The 18259-nt window shown below is 56.8% G+C and overlaps 1 protein-coding gene across 2 annotated transcripts; it reads left to right on the top strand.

Annotated features, from left to right (window-relative positions):
* Nucleotides 1-1025: 1025 nt before the first annotated feature.
* Nucleotides 1026-11172, top strand: LOC117639422 (leucine-rich melanocyte differentiation-associated protein-like). 2 transcript variants are annotated; one of them, XM_034375053.1, is made up of 4 exons: nt 1026-1308; nt 4325-4636; nt 6884-7144; nt 10510-11172. In XM_034375053.1, exons 1-4 carry the CDS (start codon nt 1136-1138, stop codon nt 10688-10690), a joined length of 927 nt encoding a protein of 308 aa, XP_034230944.1. In that variant the 5' UTR covers nt 1026-1135; the 3' UTR covers nt 10691-11172. The 2 variants fall into 2 exon arrangements, with proteins under 2 accessions (XP_034230944.1, XP_034230945.1); XM_034375054.1 differs by lacking the exon at nt 1026-1308 and adding an exon at nt 3615-3665.
* Nucleotides 11173-18259: the final 7087 nt, after the last annotated feature.

The following is an 18259-nucleotide window of genomic DNA, read 5'->3' as shown; positions in this document are numbered from 1 at the left end:
TTCAAGAATCGCCTTTTTCGGGTGTAATCACCAAAAAAGGGGAGGAAAAGCACACGCAATCGGGAATCGGGTACAGTCACCTCGGAAATAAAACAAAAAGTCGATCTTATCCAATTCCAATAATAATGCATCGAGTGTGTCCGCCGAACGAAAAAACTGTCCGTGAAGTGTGTGCTGCTTTTTTTGAAGCCACGGCCCGGTGCACCCGAGAAGGGTCGTGCGCTTGACCGCGTTGCCAAACACAATAACTACTTTTTTTTTGTTCACATCGTTTTTTTACGCGACCTCAAAAAAGGGCGCGGGTCACCGAGGGCGCGCCGCGTCCGTCCGCTACACTGTATTGCCACACACGCAGAATTAACGACCACTTATAACGGCCGGCGCGTAATTTTGCGGCCATTACGGCGTGTGCGATTATGTTAATAAGGCAGTGGCGGGGCCGCAGTCCGTCTCTCTCACACAGTGGGTCGTCCCGCAGGGGTGCGAGAGAGACGGAGCGGCTGGGCCACCTGTTGTGCGGCGCACCTTATCGGCACACCCCCTGACCCCGCGGCCACGCCGGGCCACCGTCGCACAGTGGACCAGAAGACCGGTGGAGGCGGTCAGGACCCAGAGCGCGTTTTGAGCTTCATAGTTGCTAAATGGGACTCGAAACGAACGTGTGACCCCACCAATGGATTCCTCTCCGAACGAGGAGTCTATTGATGGGGTCACACGCTCTGTTCAAGCCCTGTTTAACACCTCTGGAGCTCGAAACGCGAGTTTTGGCCGCCGGCGCCGGTTTTCTGGCCCGCAGTGCTGCGAGGGCCACCTGCTTTCCAGAGAGCCACCACCGAGCTACCTAGGGTGCACCGGGCTACCACTCGGTCACCTCAGTGTCACCACAACGCCACCAATCGCGTCACCATCGTGCAGCAGCAGTTGCAGGTACGCGCCCCCCGTGGATCACGCCGCCGGCCCCTCCGGGCCCTCCCCCTCCCCCGGCCGTCTCTTATCAGCAGCAGCTGTCGTGGACCGGCCGGGAGGCTGAGAGGCAAAGTCGTGCGGCCGGCAGCAAGCAGACAGGGTGTCTCCTCAACGAGATCGCTGTCACGCCGTGATCGCCGTCAGCGACATCGCCGAGGTCCCCGCCGCCATGGAGTTGGTCCTGATCGCCTTCTGCAGGCCCTCGTCCGTCGGCCCCGCCGCCATGGGCCCCGGCATGGTTCCCGCCATGGCGGCCCGCGGCTCGGGCGCCACCAAGAGGCAGCACGTCGTGGACCCCGAGGTGCTCGTCAAGAAGCACAAGCACGACATCCTGTGCAGCTGGTGAGTCCTGGCGGGGCACTGCCGAGAAGGATGCATTTGAGGTGACCGGTCTGGTTGCTGGATGCTGCACAGTGGGCCAGACGACCGGCGCCGGAGGCCAAAACTCTATTCGAAAACAACAATCAAAGATTTCTAGTGTTTGCATGTAACCGCTGACTGTAGTAGAGGTTTGTCTTCACGAGTCACGACTCGTAACTCTCCCGCCATTTACGACTCTCAAGAAAACTAAAAAAAAGAGTACAGAACTGGGGGGGGGGGGCGGGAAGGGGCGAGGGAAAAGGTCTGCAAGGTGCACTGTACTCCAGGGAGCTTATCTTGCACATGTGCACAATGTCCAGCGCCACGCTGTGGACTGGTAGTGCGGTGGCTTTCCGAAGCGGAAAACAATATTATTTGGCCAAACCGTATGTGTGCAAGTGTGAGTGGGCGAGAGGAGAGAGAGAGATAGAGAGAGAGAGAGAGAGAGAGAGAGAGAGAGAGAGAGAGAGAGAGGAGGAGAGGAAGGAGAAGGGTTGGTGGGGAAAGGAAACAGGGTGGAATGAGCGCTGCTAGCTCGTTTACGTTTTTCCCTTTCCCAGTGTCCCAGTCGGTCCCAGTGTCGCAACTCTTACAAAGGGTGGGTGGAATTGTTTCATTCGCGAGCGACCTTCTCTCTTGCTCTGTTTTTCGGGGGCGTCAGAGTCAGGGTCTCCAAGAGCGCAATGAATATCGCTTACGTACCGCACGAACAGGAAAAAAAGAGAGAGATAGAGAAGAAAGGAAGCAACGGGGAATAAAGAGAGAAAGAGACAATGGAATGGAGGGGGGAGGCTTCGCAGAGATTGCTGGACGGGCCGGACGGGCCGCCACGGTCCACATTGAACGGAGGATTCCGCGTCAAAACAACCGTCGAAACCCGGTTTCCAAAGGCTGCGTTCGAGGTTTCAGCCGGTTTACCCGGCCCCCGCCTGGAAATAACACCTTTCCCCGTGCAAACACGCAGCGTCCAATGACTGTAAAGAAGAATAGACCCGCTGGTTTGTTTTAAGCGTCGCTTTTTTTTTTTTTTTTTTTTGCTCCAATGCCTCGGTTTGTTTGCCTTTGGGAGGTGACAGACCCATTCAACTTTCACCTCGACACAGAGCCACACGCATTTACGATAAAGTCAAGGAAAAGCGGCAAGCAAACAGACGCTTAATGTTAGTTTCAACGCGCGCGCCCTCCACGCACCCACACATGCACACACACGCTCTTACTAATGCTCTCACACATACGCACACACACACACACACACACACTCACAGTCACACACACTCACAGTCACACACACACAGTCACCAACACACCAACACTCACACACACACACACACCAACACTCCACACTCACACACACAACACACACACACAAACACACACACGAGGTCATAGCACTAACAGTGATGCCCCGAATCTCGGAGTTCGGTCAACTCTGGCCTGAACTCCCCCAAGAACACGCGGTATCCGTTTTTGGAGGCTCTTGACGCTATGCTCTCGCCTCGCGTGCAACCAGCAGGTGCATGCTGACCTCTTATCAGCGCCTGGGGGACTAAAAACCGGACCGGCCGGCGACACATTTTTCTCTGTCGTACGCGATGATTCAGAGATAGGCACCACGCAGCACTGAGGTGATTCACTGATAGATTCTGCGTCAATAATTAGTTTCGTTTGCCGAAAAGCAGGGCGCGCAACCACGATATCTTTGAAATTATTCTTATATCTGTGTCTCGTGAACGGCTAGAGATAGAAAAGTTATATCGCGTAGACCCGCTCTAAAATTAAATTTAAGGCGGGGTCGTCCTTTTGCATAAATTTTCTATCACTCGCCGTAGACGAGATACAGAAATAACGTCGTCAATTGCAAAAATGAATGAATGAATGAATGAATGAATGAATGAATGAATGAATGAATGAATGAATGAATGAATGAATGAATGAATGAATGAATGAATGAATTACGCTGAATGTTCATGTTCAATTTTGTACGTGGTGTTGCATGATTTTCAATCTGTGGTGCGTTTCGCGTTGGAAATGTGCCCCAATTTGCATAAATTTGTGCATGTTTACACATTCTGCTAATTCCACGTATGCTGAAAATCGTGCAAGTTACACGTACAAAATTTTTTCATGAAAAAACTTAGTGTGTGAAAGCCTCGCGAAAGGGATGGCCTGGGATGGCCGCAAGGCGCGCTGCCTGGCGGAGTGAGGTTAGGTTGCCGGAAAGACGCGCGCCGTGGAGGGGAGGGGGTCCTGGCGGGAGTGGGGCGGGGCGCGCTTCCTTTAATACCGCTATCTGGCGAGGACTCCGGCATTCTGTGCCTGACTGCCATGGTGTTGATACGGTAAGGGGCCTCGCCGGCTTGGCGGCTCGGCTGGCGAACCCGAAAAGGGACAAAAAGAATAGAGTGGGGGCGACTGCAATGGGCGCGGGAACCGGGTCTGGGGTTCCCTAGGGTTGCCGACTGTACTGGGCGCGGGAACCGGGTCTGGGGTCGACTAGGGTTGCCGACAGCCACACACTTGTCTGTGATAGTGGGACGGGCCTGGGGTTGCCTAGGGTTGCCTACAGCCGTACACTCGCCGCCGCACGGAGCGGTAGCTAGCTAGGGTTGCCGACAGCCTTCCTCTGGCCGGGGTGGTTTGAAAACTGGCGCGCGGAGCGACGATTGGTCGCGCCAGACGGAAGGTGACGATTGGGCAGCGCGGCAGTGAGACGGCACGAGTCGTCTTGAGTAATCGCAGCGCTATCAGCCGCGTCCCCACACCAGAAAAAAAGTCGACGGGTAAAAAAGGAGAAAAGAAAGGAACGATTTCTTAATGACGAGGGTCGCGTGAGCGGACCGGCATAATTCGTTGGGCCGATTGCAGGAAGTGGAACATAACCTCTCGAGCGAGAAAAAAACCCTAGGTTCGGTTGCACCGAGGGAGGGAGGGAGGGCTGGGTGACTGCGTCCAACAACTGTAATTGGCATCTTGATAAGCGATGACTCATCTTTTGCAGCGACTGCCTCGCCGAGCTTGGACTTGTCCTGGACCTTGGGCTGGATGCTAGCCGATGTGAGGCCGAGGACATCTACCACGAGAAGCAGCAGCTGCTGCCTCGCGTCACCTACACCGCGAACCACGACGACGACAAGGACGTGAACAACAACAACAAGAGCGTCTCGGCCTGGAGGCAGCGTCCCTGGGACTTCCCCGGAGGCGATCGCGCCGTCTCGCTGGCCTGGGAGGACCTGGACCGCGTGCCGCCGCCCCTGGCCGCCGGCCTGGGGGCCAGCATCACCGCACTGGACCTCAGCCACAACCTGCTCAGGTGAGTCACGGAGCCTCAGCGCGGCAGGGTCTCGGGGTCGGTCCAAACTTTCGGCCGCCTCCACCGGTCTTCGGGCGCACTGTGCGCAGTCCCGCCCGGCTCGATACGACTATCACCCGAGGGCAGATTTCGGAATGGCGAATGTCGGTGACGTCCGTCCGCCCGCTCCGCCTCGCTCCGCCCAGCAACGGGCACGCCACTGGCGGACGCGAAAAAAAGAAGCGGGTTCGGCGACTGCAATGGCCGGGCCGGCAATGCCGTATCAGTCCGGTTCGAACCGCTGGCTGCAAAACGAAGAGGCGGCGAGTTTGGCGGTTCTGCATCCGCGGGATACTTTTCTGGGACGTGCCTCCCGGAGGACGGGCCACTTGGCGTGGCCGTGCCGGGCCTCGCTTTCCTTTGCAAAGCCATTTTCCATCACCCTCGCTTTCCTCCGGGAACCGACGGCAACCGACCCACTTCTCTCCCGGAGGGCAGCGCCAATTCCGGCTGCTGTTCCCCTAAACCCTAAACCGGGTCACAAAACAGAATCGCCGCGCGACAACTCAATTTTTGGGTTACCAGGCGTGTTTTGTCGGGAATAGGGTCTCCACGGCGCTAGCGTCGCAGGGGCGGATTTGGCCTCCTTGTGTGTGTGTGTGTGTGTGTGTGTGTGTGTGTGTGTGTGTGTGTGTGTTTGTGTATGTGTTTCGCAGAGAATCCATCCAGGGATATCTTCCTCTCGGATTTGAGGGATATCCGGCCCTTGAATCCTCATATCATGCCTCACAGAATCACGCGAGAGGAAAAAAAGGGAGATGAAAGGAGAGAGAGAGAGAGAGAGAGAGAGAGAGAGAGAGAGAGAGAGAGAGAGAGAGAGAGAGAGGCCCACGCCATGCTGCTTGGCTGGCATATGCAGTCAAAACGGCAGAGTTTGCCCCGCGCGCACGTGCTCTGCACTCCGTACAACCTTTTTTTTCACTTCCCTTGAGATTCCTGGCTTGTTTTGTTTTGTTGCATTTGATGCCTGCCATTACGTGACCTCCACTCTCCTTCTCTCTCTCTCTCTCTCTCTCTCTCTCTCTCTCTCTCTCTCCCTCACACACACACACTCTGATACCGAGGGCCGTGGCGTGACGATGTCTAGGGGAACGTGCCAGCCCTGCCCCTCTCCCCGTCTCTCTCTCCCTCGGCGATGTGCAATCATTTCCTCGTCTGATAGACCATCTTCTTTTTGGCCTATGCGACCGACATCGGCACGCCCGCCCGCCATCCCCGTCGCGTCCCTTTGAGTCGAGCCGACTTATCGAACACTTGTCTAGTTTCTCGCTTTTCTCTCTGATAGTGGCCTTGCTGCATTCCATGCCTTCGCGGGGGACTCGCGGGTCCAGCAAGTGCACTGTAAATGTCGTAAAGGCTGCACCAGCATATTATGGTGGAGATTTTCTCCATAATACAAACAAAATTCGTCGAAATATCTATACGATACAGTGAATTCTCATTGGTATGTTATAAAGTCAGCTGCACCTCCATAATATGGAAAATTTTCAGCATAATATAGAGAATGTTCACTATACAACATAGAGTGTGCCAACTTGAGGAAAACGAACTTGAGCTGTAAAGGTGCATCTCTGCAACAATGCGCCTGAGAAGCGTCGTGCATGGGATGAACTTATTTTTAAATTCAAGTTCCAAAGGTTTATTTTTTAATCCCACGTGTCTGCTTGTAGTGCCCACCCTTAACAAGATAAGAGCACTTTCACCATTTGTTGACAAGTTGGCACCGAGCTGCTTCGAACCCTTTCCCCGGTGTAATATAACCAGTGTAGAAGACTTGGTAGACAGACACCTAGTGTAGGAGACTGAGTAGACACCCCCCGGTGTCACCCAGATTATAGAAACACTCAGTGAAGTAGATGGTGTAGACACCCAGTGTAGTTCAGTGTAGGCCCAGTGTAGACCCCCAAAGTGCTTCAGAGTACAGTGTAGACCCCCAGAGTGCTTCAGAGTACAGTGTAGACCCAGAGTAGACCCCCAGAGTGCTTCAGAGTGCAGTGTAGAACCAGTATGTAGACCCCCAGAGTGCTTCAGAGTGCAGTGTAGACCCAGTGTAGACCCCCAGAGTGCTTCAGAGTACAGTGTAGACCCCCAGAGTGCTTCAGAGTACAGTGTAGACCCCCGGAGTGCTTCAGAGTACAGTGTAGACCCATAGTGTAGACAGTGTGGCGTGTAGACAGCCAGTGACTTACAGAGCGTGTTGTGCCTCAGGGATGTGGAGTTCCTGTGCGCGATGCCCAACCTCACCTCGCTGGTGCTGGACCACAACCTGCTCCGCGAGGACGTGGACCTGCCCCGGCTGCCGCGGCTGCGCCTGCTGTGGCTGAACCACAACCACGTGCGCCACGCCCAGCCTTTGGTGCGTCGCCTGCAGCGCCAGACGCCGCGCCTGCGCCACCTCAGCCTCATCGGCAACAAGGCCGCGCCGTCGCCTCTCACCGGCGGCGAGCCCGGGGAGTGCGCCCGCTACAGGTGAGCGTCCAACCAGTGCGCCAGTCACTACCTAAGAAAATTCTTTAAAAAAAAAAGAAAAAAAACCTCCAAATTTTTGCACTCTAAATTTCTTACGGTGAAAGGCTGCACCACCATACTGTGGTAAAGATTTTCTCCATAGTAAAAACGAAATTCGAAGATCCATTCGACGACCCGACGTAAAAACGACGATCCATCACAGTGTCGCCGTTTCTGAGGCGAATCATCCCACGCACAGATTTACGCCATTTTCGCGTTACACAACCGCGGGCTAGAATAGGAGTGGGTCCGCTGCTTTCCGCATGCACAATCTGAAGCTCAAGGCCGCGACGGTCGTGCTCTCTGGCGCGATTCTGCCGACGGCGGTTCAAATTCCAGCAAAGTGACGCATTCTTCACCCGTTGGCTCAGGGGTCGCGTCTAGTGATCTTGCTGAAATTTCTCACTCATGAAAGGGGTGCCAAAGTTAAGTTATGAAAAGATTGCATTTAAAAAGAACCAACGTGTGACCCCACCACACCAATCGATAGCTCGTTCGGAGAGCAATCCATTGGTGGGGTCACACGTCCCGTTTGAGTCCCATTTAGCGACTCTGGCACTCAAAACACGTCCGGGATTTTGGTCTATGGGCTTCCATTTCTGTGGGTTCGAATCCCTCTGGCTGCAGGCTTGAGAACGTCCCAGACGGCCGCACCCTGCCGGCCGATTCCTGCGACTCGGCGCGTCGTCGAGGATCTGCCGTGTTTTTCCACGCAGATAGCGGGGGGAATCAGGGGCACTCACCTAAGCTACCCTGCCAAGGCACTGCCAAGGCACGCATCGCCTGCCTTTTACGATCGGTCGCACAGTGGACCAGACGACCGGCGCAGACGGCCGAAACCCTAGACGCGTTTTGAGCTCCAGAGTCGCTAAACAGGACTCGAACCGAACGTGCGACCCCACCGATGGATTCCTCGTTCGGAGAGCAATCCATTGGTGGGGTCACACGTTCGGTTTGAGTCCCATTTAGTGACTCTGGAGCTCAAAACACGTCCGGAATTTTGACCGCCTCTACCGGTATTTTAGCACTTCAGACAATTAGAGTGTGTGCATGCAACCCTGGTCGAACGCGTCGCGTCCGGGGCAGCTGGTGGCTTTGGCGGGGGCAGCGGGTCGCGAGCGTCGTGGAGGTCCCTGTCGCCCACAGTGTAGGCCCTCCACCTGTCCGCGACGCGACGGCGTGCTCTGCTTATCGCGATGGCCGCCGATAAGATCGTCTCTCTCGCATTGCAAGGCGAGGCGCCCGCCCGAGTGACTGACTGACTGACTGGATCGTCGAGGCCGCCCATGCGTGCTGCGGGATCCTTCCGAACGCGTCGCTCCGTCTCTCTCGCTCCCCTGCGGCAAGGCGAGCCCCGCGGGTGCGAGAGAGACGGAGCGCGGCCGAAGGTTCGGGAGACTCAAGGGGAGACGCAGGGCAGCCTTGAGGGCGCGATGCAGGCCGGGCCTGGCGGGGCTGGCCGGGCGCAGCGTGGACGCGCATCTCGGCGTAGAGATACTGCTGCTTGTTGTGGCCGGCCGGCCGCAGGCTGCCTCCACTGCCTCTCTCTCCCTCTCTCTCGCACCCACGCGGCACGCGCGGGACGCCCAGCGAGAGCGACAGAGACAGACGCTGCCTTATTGTTTCCTCCCACGGCCCGCTATTTGCTTCAAACGCAACGGGCCGCCCGGTTTCATCAGCCGAGGCCGCCATGGAGGCCGCCGAGGACAAGGCAGGGGCAGACGACTAGGGCCGCCATCTTGAGGCACGCCGGCAACCCCGAGAACGCCGAGGTCAAACGCACCCGGCCGGGATTCGAACCCGCGGCCGCCACTTTGCGCGAAAACAAGACGCCTTCCTCTTTCGTGCCGAGCTGCGGCGCGGAAGGACAGATAAAAACGGCGCGGCAGCGGGACTCGAACCCACGACCGCCACCGCCAGGCACCCCTTGCCTCGCCTTGCACCTCGTGGTGACACTGCGGCTTATCTTCAGACGGATTCCGAACGGTCGCGTCGCTCTGTCTCGCTCGCACTCGCAGGGCGCGCGCGAGGTGCGAGAGAGACGCACCGCTGCTTATCAGTGTGGTTACGCGCGTGCGAACGCGTGGCGGTCCATTACGTTTCGCACCGACGTCACGCCGCTGACGTGGCGGCGACGCGACACCCGAAAACCTTGTGCAGTGCGTTCAACCTTGCGCTCTCTCTCGCACCTACACGGGGCGCCCCGTGAGCGCGAGAGAGATAGACTGATGATGAGCGGAACCACTCGGCAGTGGACAGACAGCCGCCACCCAGACCGGAAGGAAACCACTTCGGCGATTGGACTATATACGCATTCGCGGTTAATCGGTGGTGCATCGGTGCAGCGATCGGACTATAGATACGCACAGTGAGTCACCATCACAATAAAGACTGGACTGCGGCAGTTCCTCCACGCGTTGCTTTATCAAAGCGTTTGCCGTGCGAAAATAAGATAAGGCTGTTTTCCCGCTTTTGGTCCGCGGTGCGATAAAGTCCGAACGGAGACGCGCATTTAACTCGCGAGTCAATTGCGCATCGCGCCCCCGCACTATTTCACTACGACGCCATGCCCGAGTCGCACGTTCTCGAAGCCCTTATCTCGATCATCCTAGTTATCGAAACCCACCTGCTCGCCCAAATAAAAACAACAACAACAACAACACGTGCAACAGGTGACTGCAGGACGTCCAAAACGGGGGAGATACGGATCGCTCGTCTTGGCCTACCGCAACCCGCTCACTGTTCAACCCACCCTGGTGCCAGCACACTTCGACCCTTTTGTTTGTCAACAACTCCCCGAGGGAACAGGAAAAGGTCGCCACGCTGGAAAATGACTAGCGATAAAATGACATACTTTGCCGACGGACAAAGTTAGCGTCAAAAGCGCGTCAAATGGTATCGGCATTATGTATTAACTTGTGCATATCTTTACGGCTAAAGCAGTACCTGGGGTTCTCAGGCGGCTCCTGATTTTTTTTTCACTCCAGAATAGGCCTGTACACCCCAGGTACTGCTTTTTCCGTGTACATGCACACAAGTATGGCAATAGTTATGGACAACGGGAGTACACAAACCTTCAGTGTGCAGGGCTTTTCCCCGCGGTGTTTGCACACTTAAAACCTAACAAAGTATTTGAGCATACAAATTACGAACTAATTTACTTTCTTATACGACGAAATAGTTCGTGAATTACGAAGTATTTTCTTTGTCAGCTTTATGTATGCTCAAAAATACTTTGTCATAACAAGCTGCTTTTCTTCGAAAGGCCTAAAATAGTTTGTAAGGTTTTCCACAGTCTGACGGCGGCCTTGCCCCACCTGTTGCAGGCTCTCCATGGTGTGGCAGCTGCCGCAGCTCGAGCACCTCGACGAGCGACGCGTCTCCGAGGCGGAGAGGGCACGCTCCAAGCACCTGCAGCTGCGCGCCATCTACAACAGCTGCAGCCGCATCCCCACCTCCCCGAGACCCCCGTCGCCCTGCCCGCTGCGCAGGAACACTTGTGTATGACCGCAGTAGTGTTGTGATACCAGTGTAGCGTTATTATTATTATTATTATTATTATTATTATTATTATTATTATTATTATTATTATTATTATTATTATTATTATTATTATTACGCGTGTTAAGTATTGTTCATTCGCCTGTCATCGTCGTGTAGAGTCATTCCATTGTCGCTGCCCAGCCGTCCCTCACACTGTGTTAGTGAACCCTGTATTCCCCTCCCGCCGAGTCCCGCCAGCGCGGCCCTCCCGAATGGAACGCCGAGCGCCGGAGACCGTCGCAGGACTACTGTAATTTAGTTCGTTAAGGTCGTGTAAATTATTTGTCTTAGATGTTTAAGTCGCGTTAAGAAAAAAAACATACATTGTAACAATGTTTCGACTCGTGAAACATTTTTCGCGTGATAGCGTCTTCACCAAAATGAAAAAGAAATTCGTGTTGCAAGTAGTATTACTGTTAAATAAACTAAATTGCGTGTTAAACTGATTTGTTCTTCCTCCTTCAACCCTCACCACCGAAACTCTACCTCTCACCCGTCACGGAAAACCTAAGTGTGTACTCAGTGTGTACACTTTGGCACTAAAAAGGTGTACTCAGTGTGTACACTTTCGCACTAAAAGGGGTGTACTCAGTACACACTTAAGTGATTAATGTGTGTACTCAGTGCACTGCGAAGTTTCCAGTGCAGAAAACGCGTTGAAATACGCGACTCGTCGGAGTGCCGCGTCGCCCGGAGCGCCTGCGAAGAGCAGGGTAGGCAACGCGCTGCGCTCAGGTGTGTGACGGGCCGCGCCTGGAGCCAAAAAAAACAAAAAAAAAAAAACACTGAACGTTGAGAAAAAAAACAGTAGCTTGGTACGGAAAATGTACGGAAAGGGTACGGGACTCCCGCACTGGTTCTCCGAGGTTTCCATGAGGATCTCATTTAAGCTGGCATACTGACGGTCCAGTTGAATAACTGACCAGATATTTTCGGAGCGTTCTACTGTACTTTTTTCTGCAAGTGTAGTGGCAAATCTCAACTATATTCAAGCAGCGTTGACTGTACTTTTAGCACAGTCCGCTCGACTCGGGCAATACACATATAGGTGTTGGGAGACTAGACCAAAAATAAATAGTCAAACCTGACGAGGGATAACGTCAAGAAAGCGAGAGTCGTCGTACTCATCACCTGATGGTGACTTACCGAGACTAAGACGAGCACCCAAAAGGATCGTATCCCGGATACTTGGAACAAGTCAGTTTACTTGAGACTTTCAGGTAAATTCATTTATTTGAAGTCTCTTGGTTCAGGAAGCAGATTTTTTTAGTGCACAGTGCCACAGCGCTTTACCGCTCACCCACCGGTAGGTTCTAGGCTCTCTTTTTAATGATTCCGATGTAAATCAACATATCAAAGCCATTTTTAAAGAGCCCAGTTTCGTAATATATGAGTAAGCAGTTATTGCAACTGTATAGTCCTCTGTAAAGAACGGATCATCCTGGCGGCGATTCGGGATTCGTGAGAAAGCCTTCACTGATAGTGGCGCGTCACCTCTTGTAAGGCTGTTTCCTCCAAGCTGCGCGTACACTGGGGCATAAGGCTGCCCCTTTGCACCTGTCGGACGGATGAAACAACTAAACAAACAATTTGAGCGCCAGTAGTGACTCCCCTGGCGACAGGGAAAGTCTACCGTCCCACCTTCCGTGGTTGCCACCGCGAGGGCGAAGGGTGCTCTCCGCGTGGTCGCTGACGTCGAACGCCCGATTATCGAATTCCCCTGAGTAGTTTGTTTTCCTGACACACCTGATACGGACGCCGGGCCGTGTGCAACCGGGGATCCAGTCAGGGTCCTTACACTGTACCGCACTCTGGCGACAGAACCGGATTCGAGACTTCAAGACTCAGTCTTCGTTCAAGGTTCAAGGTCCTCCGCCCTCTGCTGTTGTATACACAACCAACTTAGTATCTAATTGTTTCATAGAGACACCACCATTACGAAATGGTACAGGTGTTCGGAAACGTCGTCAAATTAATTCAACATCATCATTTCGAAGCGCTATAACGAACTGGTCCGCGTTGCACGGATGAAAGGGTCCACGTTCTCTTGCACAAATCTTGCACCCTATTTCTGCCACACACACACACACACACACACACACGAAGAGTGGAATCCCCATTAATAAAATGACTACACAAGTTACAGCTTGTTGAATCCACAGAATAAACGGCGTTTCAGCTTCTGTTGTGTTCTTTTGTTTGTTGTTTGTTTTTGTTTTCCCTCCCTCGCCGCCACGCGACCAACAACAACATTGGGTTCCGGCGGCAAAGGATGGTCCAATCCTCGGCACACTGAATTAGTAAGGAAAATTGGCTGGCCGCCCTTTGGGATCATCGACAAGAGGACGGCAGTTTGTCGCCATTAGCAGGTGGGCGTAATGGCGCTCCGTCTCTCTCGCACTCACGGGGCGAGCCGCAGGCGTGCGAGAGAGACAGAGCGACGAAAACGCGGTTTTGAATCGGCCTGCGCGGATTCCACACGCATCGCTCTGTCTCTCTCGCACCTCTGCGACGCGTCCCGTCAGTGCGAGAGAGACAGAGCGACGGGGGTTCGGAATCGCTGCGCTGAACGGCCCAATTTGCAGGCAGCGAGAAAGAGAGGGTGAGTGGGGGGGGGGGGGAGGGGGGGGACGTCCGCCGTGGCAGTGTGCTGGCGGTGCTGCCTGCCGTTGATGCATGGGCCCCTGTCGCCTGCTTACCCGCGTAATCTGCGGCCATCTATTCGACACCCAATTGCAAATCAGAGGCCCGGCCGCGCAGCCCGCCGCCCCGAACACGCGTCGCGCTGTCTCTCTCGCACTCGCGGGGCGGTGCGGACGGGTGCGAGTGGGACAGAGTCACACCGCGGCACAGCGGGGGCGGCACCAGCCGGAGAATCGTCTCGTCGCTCCGTCTCTCTCGCACCCCTACGGAGCGCTCCGCGAGTGCGACAGAGACAGAGCGACGCGATCGGAGGCAGCCAACAGCATGTGGGCGAACGAACGACTGCGGTGAATATTCCCTCCGGATGCTTCACTGGCCGGTCACCGGGCGGCCATAGAGAGGAGCGTATCTTCGGTGTGCTTCCCACGTGACATGATGAGCCGCACAGTGGGCCAGAAGACCAGTGGCGCGCTTCGCGTGGGCGCGCTCAGTGTAAATGAGCAAATCGAGACCTCTCGCAGAGACGATGCTAAAAATGACCCAAAAAGTTGAGGAGTGCAAACAAACATTCTGGATTTTTCTTCTCTCCGCGCGCGGCGGCATGTTTTTATTTAAATTTCCGGAATAATATCGATCTATCGAATCGAGTCGGCGCGGCGCTCGGCACGGGCGGCACGGTTCCCGAGGGATTCCGTGGGGATTTGACTCCATTGTGGTATCCCGCGGGGATTAACGCGCGCACCGCGCCACCGCCCTGGCTTCGAGCTTCGAGAGTCAAGCTTCGAGATTCGAGCCTCGAGCTTCGAGACTCGAGCTTCGAGACTCGAGCTTCGAGACTCCGAGCAGCTAGGCTGCGTGCGGCCCGGGCCATCGCACGCAAATGGCCTCCAAACTGCGGGGGAATAACAACACCGAACAGTTGTTCGCTAAACGAGGCGGCGGTGGTGCGCTTCGTTCCACCGCCTTGCAGCCCTCCAGTGGAGTGCCGACTGGGTCGCCGAATGGACGCCGTTCCGAGACTCAAACTAACGCGAGCGTCGCGCTGCGTCGCCACACTACCCTACTTAGCGGCCACATTTTGACAGCCATCCAGCGTGAAATGAGATTTCAGCCGCCCCTTTCTGTCTCTGCCCCCCCCCCTCTCTCTCTCTCTCTCTCTCTCTCTCTCTCTCTCTCTCTCTCTCTCTCTCTCTCTCTCTGCCAGACCATTGACACCACCGGCGCGCCGGCGCTGCTCCGACACCCCTTGCTAACAAACCGGGAGGTGATGAAGAAGCGGCCTCTTTGGCCCCTTTCGAGCGGCGGGGCGGGGCGGGGCGGGGCGGAGCGCTTGCCCGCCATTTCTCCGTGCTTTTCTTTTCATTGACTTCGTTAGAAGCGGCCCGGCCCGGCCGCCCCGCCAGCGCCACAGACACCTTCATGAATATGTACCCGGTCGGGCCGCGAGCTCGGCGCCTTCGTTAGGAACACATTTAATTCCGACCCGGCATGGCCGCGCCGGCCACGCCGCCAGGCCGAGCGATTCAGAAGTGTCCGTTTCGCCGCTCTGTCTCTGTCGCACTCACGGGGCTCTCCGCGAGGGTGGGAGAGAGACGGAGCGACAAAGCGGTCTTCCGAAAAGCTGGGCGGCACGCCGCCACGCGGGTCGCGGTCGTTGGGGTGCCAATCTACCCCGCTTTCTCGCGGGCCTACTTATGATTTTTGCAAAAAAAAAAAAAAAAAAAAAATATCACGACCAAAAAAATAAACTTTTTTCTGAAAAAAGAACAAAAACAATCAAACACGGCGACTGTTTTATGCACCTTGCGCAGTGCCCAGAGCGCAGAGGGCAGGCCGCTTCGCCACTTGCAGGGTTGCAGGGTCGCAGGTCTGGCACCACAATCCGGCCTCGCGTCGCGCGACCCGCCGGGCCGCCAGTGCCAGTCTCCCTTTGTCATGTTAATCGTGTGCATTTGCAGGCCCTGGCGGACGGACGGACGGACAGACAGACAGACAGACAGACAGGCAGACAGATGGATAGACAGACGGAAAGAACAGCGCCGTTTGGGGGCCACGGCCATTTTGATGCGGCCGGGCGGCGAAAACGCGGCGCGGAAGTGTGGCTGGGAAGGGGTGGGGGGAGGGGAGGGGGCGGCGGACAGATTAAACTGTGATTGGAGCGAGATCAGTTTGAATCGTCGCGCTCCAGAACGAGATTACCGCCACGACGCCTTTTTTCGACGTCAATCCAAACGTGTCGACGCGTTGCGTTCCCCCCCCCCCTCTTCCCCCTCCCCTTTCCACTTCCTGCCTCCCAGGACCACAAAGCGGCTGCCTATCCCGCGAGGGGGCCGCTTTTGCAAAGGTCATGACTTTCCGCGGCCCGCCCGCCCCCGCCTCGCCCGCCCAGCCCGCTTTTGCCGGCACACTGATTCCGAGAGTCGTTTTCGTCGCTCTGTCTCTCTCGCACCTCTAAGGGACGCCCCCTGAGTGCGAGAGAGACAGAGCGGCGAAAACGACTCTCGGAATCAGTCTGCTGCCGCGCACCGCGCTGTGTGCACACCGACCGCCGCCAAGTTTGCCCCGGTAGTCGGCTCGACTAATATTCGGCAGTCACCGCGGGCCAGGTCCTGTCTGTGTCACACACACACACTCCCCTACACACATACAGAGTTCTCTTCACACACACACACACACACACACACACACACACACACACACACACACAGCGAGACTCCGCCGCCGCCCCCGCACGTACGTCTAGGCACAGCAGGTAAATGTTGGTTTTAGTGATTTAGGGACTTGTTCGCACCCCGGCCGGTTCGGCCCGGGCCAGGCCAACTAGGACACCCTGTTTGAGGAGCTCTTCATGTCGCCCGACTTTCGGCCGCTTCGCCTCTCTGTCTCTGTCGCACTCACGGGGCTGTCCGGAAGGGTGCGAGAGAGACAGAGCGACGAACCGCACCCCCGAATCGCTCGGCGCGACGACTAGGGCGCGCGCCACTCCACCGCCACAAGGGCGTGAGGCGCCCTGTACCGTTCGCTAGGCCGGCAAGGCCGGCAAGGCGGGCAAGGCACGGTGGGCCAGAAGACCAGTGGAGGCGGCCAGAACTCTAGACGCGTTTCGAGCTCCAGAGTCGCTAAGCAGGACCCGAACCGATCGTGTGACCCCATCTATGGATTCCTCGTTCGTAGAGCAATCCATTGGTGGGGTCACACGTTCGGTTTGAGTCCCATTTAGCGACTCTGGAGCTCAAAACGCGTCTAGAGTTTTGGCCGCCTCCGCCGGTCTTCTGGCCCACTGTGCAAGGCCGCCGCCGTCCTGGCAGACTCCTCGGGGAGCGATGCCGAGGACGCCCCGGCACCGTGGAGGAGTGCGCGGGCCGTGGGCCGTCTCATCCCGAAGGGTCGTTCCGTCGCGCCGTCTCTCTCGCACTCACGGTGCGCCCACTGGGGGTGCGAGGGAGACAGAGACATGCCTTCGGATTCGGGCGGCAGGCACTCGGCGGGCACGGCCAGCTTTACTGCGGTGTGAGAGAGCGCTCGGATCGCGGCCGTCGGCGGCCGTGACCCCCAGGGGGGCGTTTCCCCGCTGCATCGGATGATGACGCGGACCGGCGGGGCGGGGCGGGGCGGGGCGGGGCGGGGCGGGGCGGGGCGGGGCGGGGCGGGGCGGGGCGGGCGGCGCGAGGCGGCGCGGGCCAGGCGTTAGCGGCCACGAAGAGGCCCTCCACGACGTGATGGAAAGTTCCGGCAGTTTCCGGCAGTCCCCAAACCCATTTGACCCCGTTGACTCGCCTCGCCGTTCAGCCGAAGACCGGCTCGACGCGCGGATCGAACGAGATCTCGAACGAAATGGAAGATCCAACGCGCCGCACCCGATGCCGCACTGCCCCGGCAGTGCCCTGCCTGGCAGTGCCCTGGCAGTGCCGCGCGCCGGAATCAAGTTTCCCCTTCGACGAGTACTTCCCGGCGTCCACTGGGGGCGCCGCGCCGGCTGGGCCGGGCCACAGTGGGCCAGAAGACCGGTGGAGGCGGCCAAAACTCTGGACGCGTTTTGAGCTCCAGAGTCGCTAAATGGGACTCGAACCGAACGTATGACCCCACCAATGGAATCCTTGTACGAAGAGCGATCCATTGGTGGGGTCACACGTTCGGTTCGAGTCCCATTTAGCGACTCTGGAGCTCAAAACGCGTCTAGAGGTTTGGCCGCCTCCACCGGTCTTCTGGCCCACTGTGCGGGCCGTCCGGAGCCACGCCGCCCTGCCGCCTGATTCTCAACGACCGTTTCGTCGTTCTGTCTCTCTCGCACCCCGACGGGACGGCCCATGAGTGCGAGAGAGACAGAGCGACGAAACACTCCTTAGGCCGTCCGGGAGCACGATGGGCTGCCTAGCCTGCCGGCGCAGCTAGGCGCAGCCGGGCCTCGACGACGGCGACGCCTGTCGCGAGGGGGGGAGGGGGGGTACCAGGGGCGCGATATGAAGCCGTGCCTCATATTGACACTCTGCGTGACCAGCAGAGCGATGCCGAAGGGTCGTTTTCGTCGCTCTGTCTCTCTCGCACCCCACGGGACGCCCCGCGAGTGCGAGAGAGACAGAGCGACGAAAACGACTCTCTCCGGAAACAGCCAGCAGGGTGTCATTACGCGGCCCCCAAAAATGGCGCGCGCCGGTTTGATGAAAACCCAAAATCACCCGCAGTACACGACCGAGAGTTGAAAAGAGGAAGGGGAGGGGGGACAATCAAAGGAGGCGGGGGGTCCGAGCGGAAAAAGGGGCGCCACGGGGGGCACGTAAGGGAACGGCGCACGGGGTGTTAAGGGAGCCGTGCGGGGGAACGGTTCACGCACATTCCCTCTCTCTCTCTCTCTCTCTCTCTCTCTCTCTCTCTCTCTCTCTCTCTCTCTCT

The sequence above is a fragment of the Thrips palmi genome, unplaced genomic scaffold, assembly GCF_012932325.1.
Source record: "Thrips palmi isolate BJ-2018 unplaced genomic scaffold, TpBJ-2018v1 HiC_scaffold_11, whole genome shotgun sequence".
Lineage (NCBI taxonomy): Eukaryota > Metazoa > Arthropoda > Insecta > Thysanoptera > Thripidae > Thrips > Thrips palmi.
This window is presented reverse-complemented; position numbering and strand designations above follow the sequence as displayed.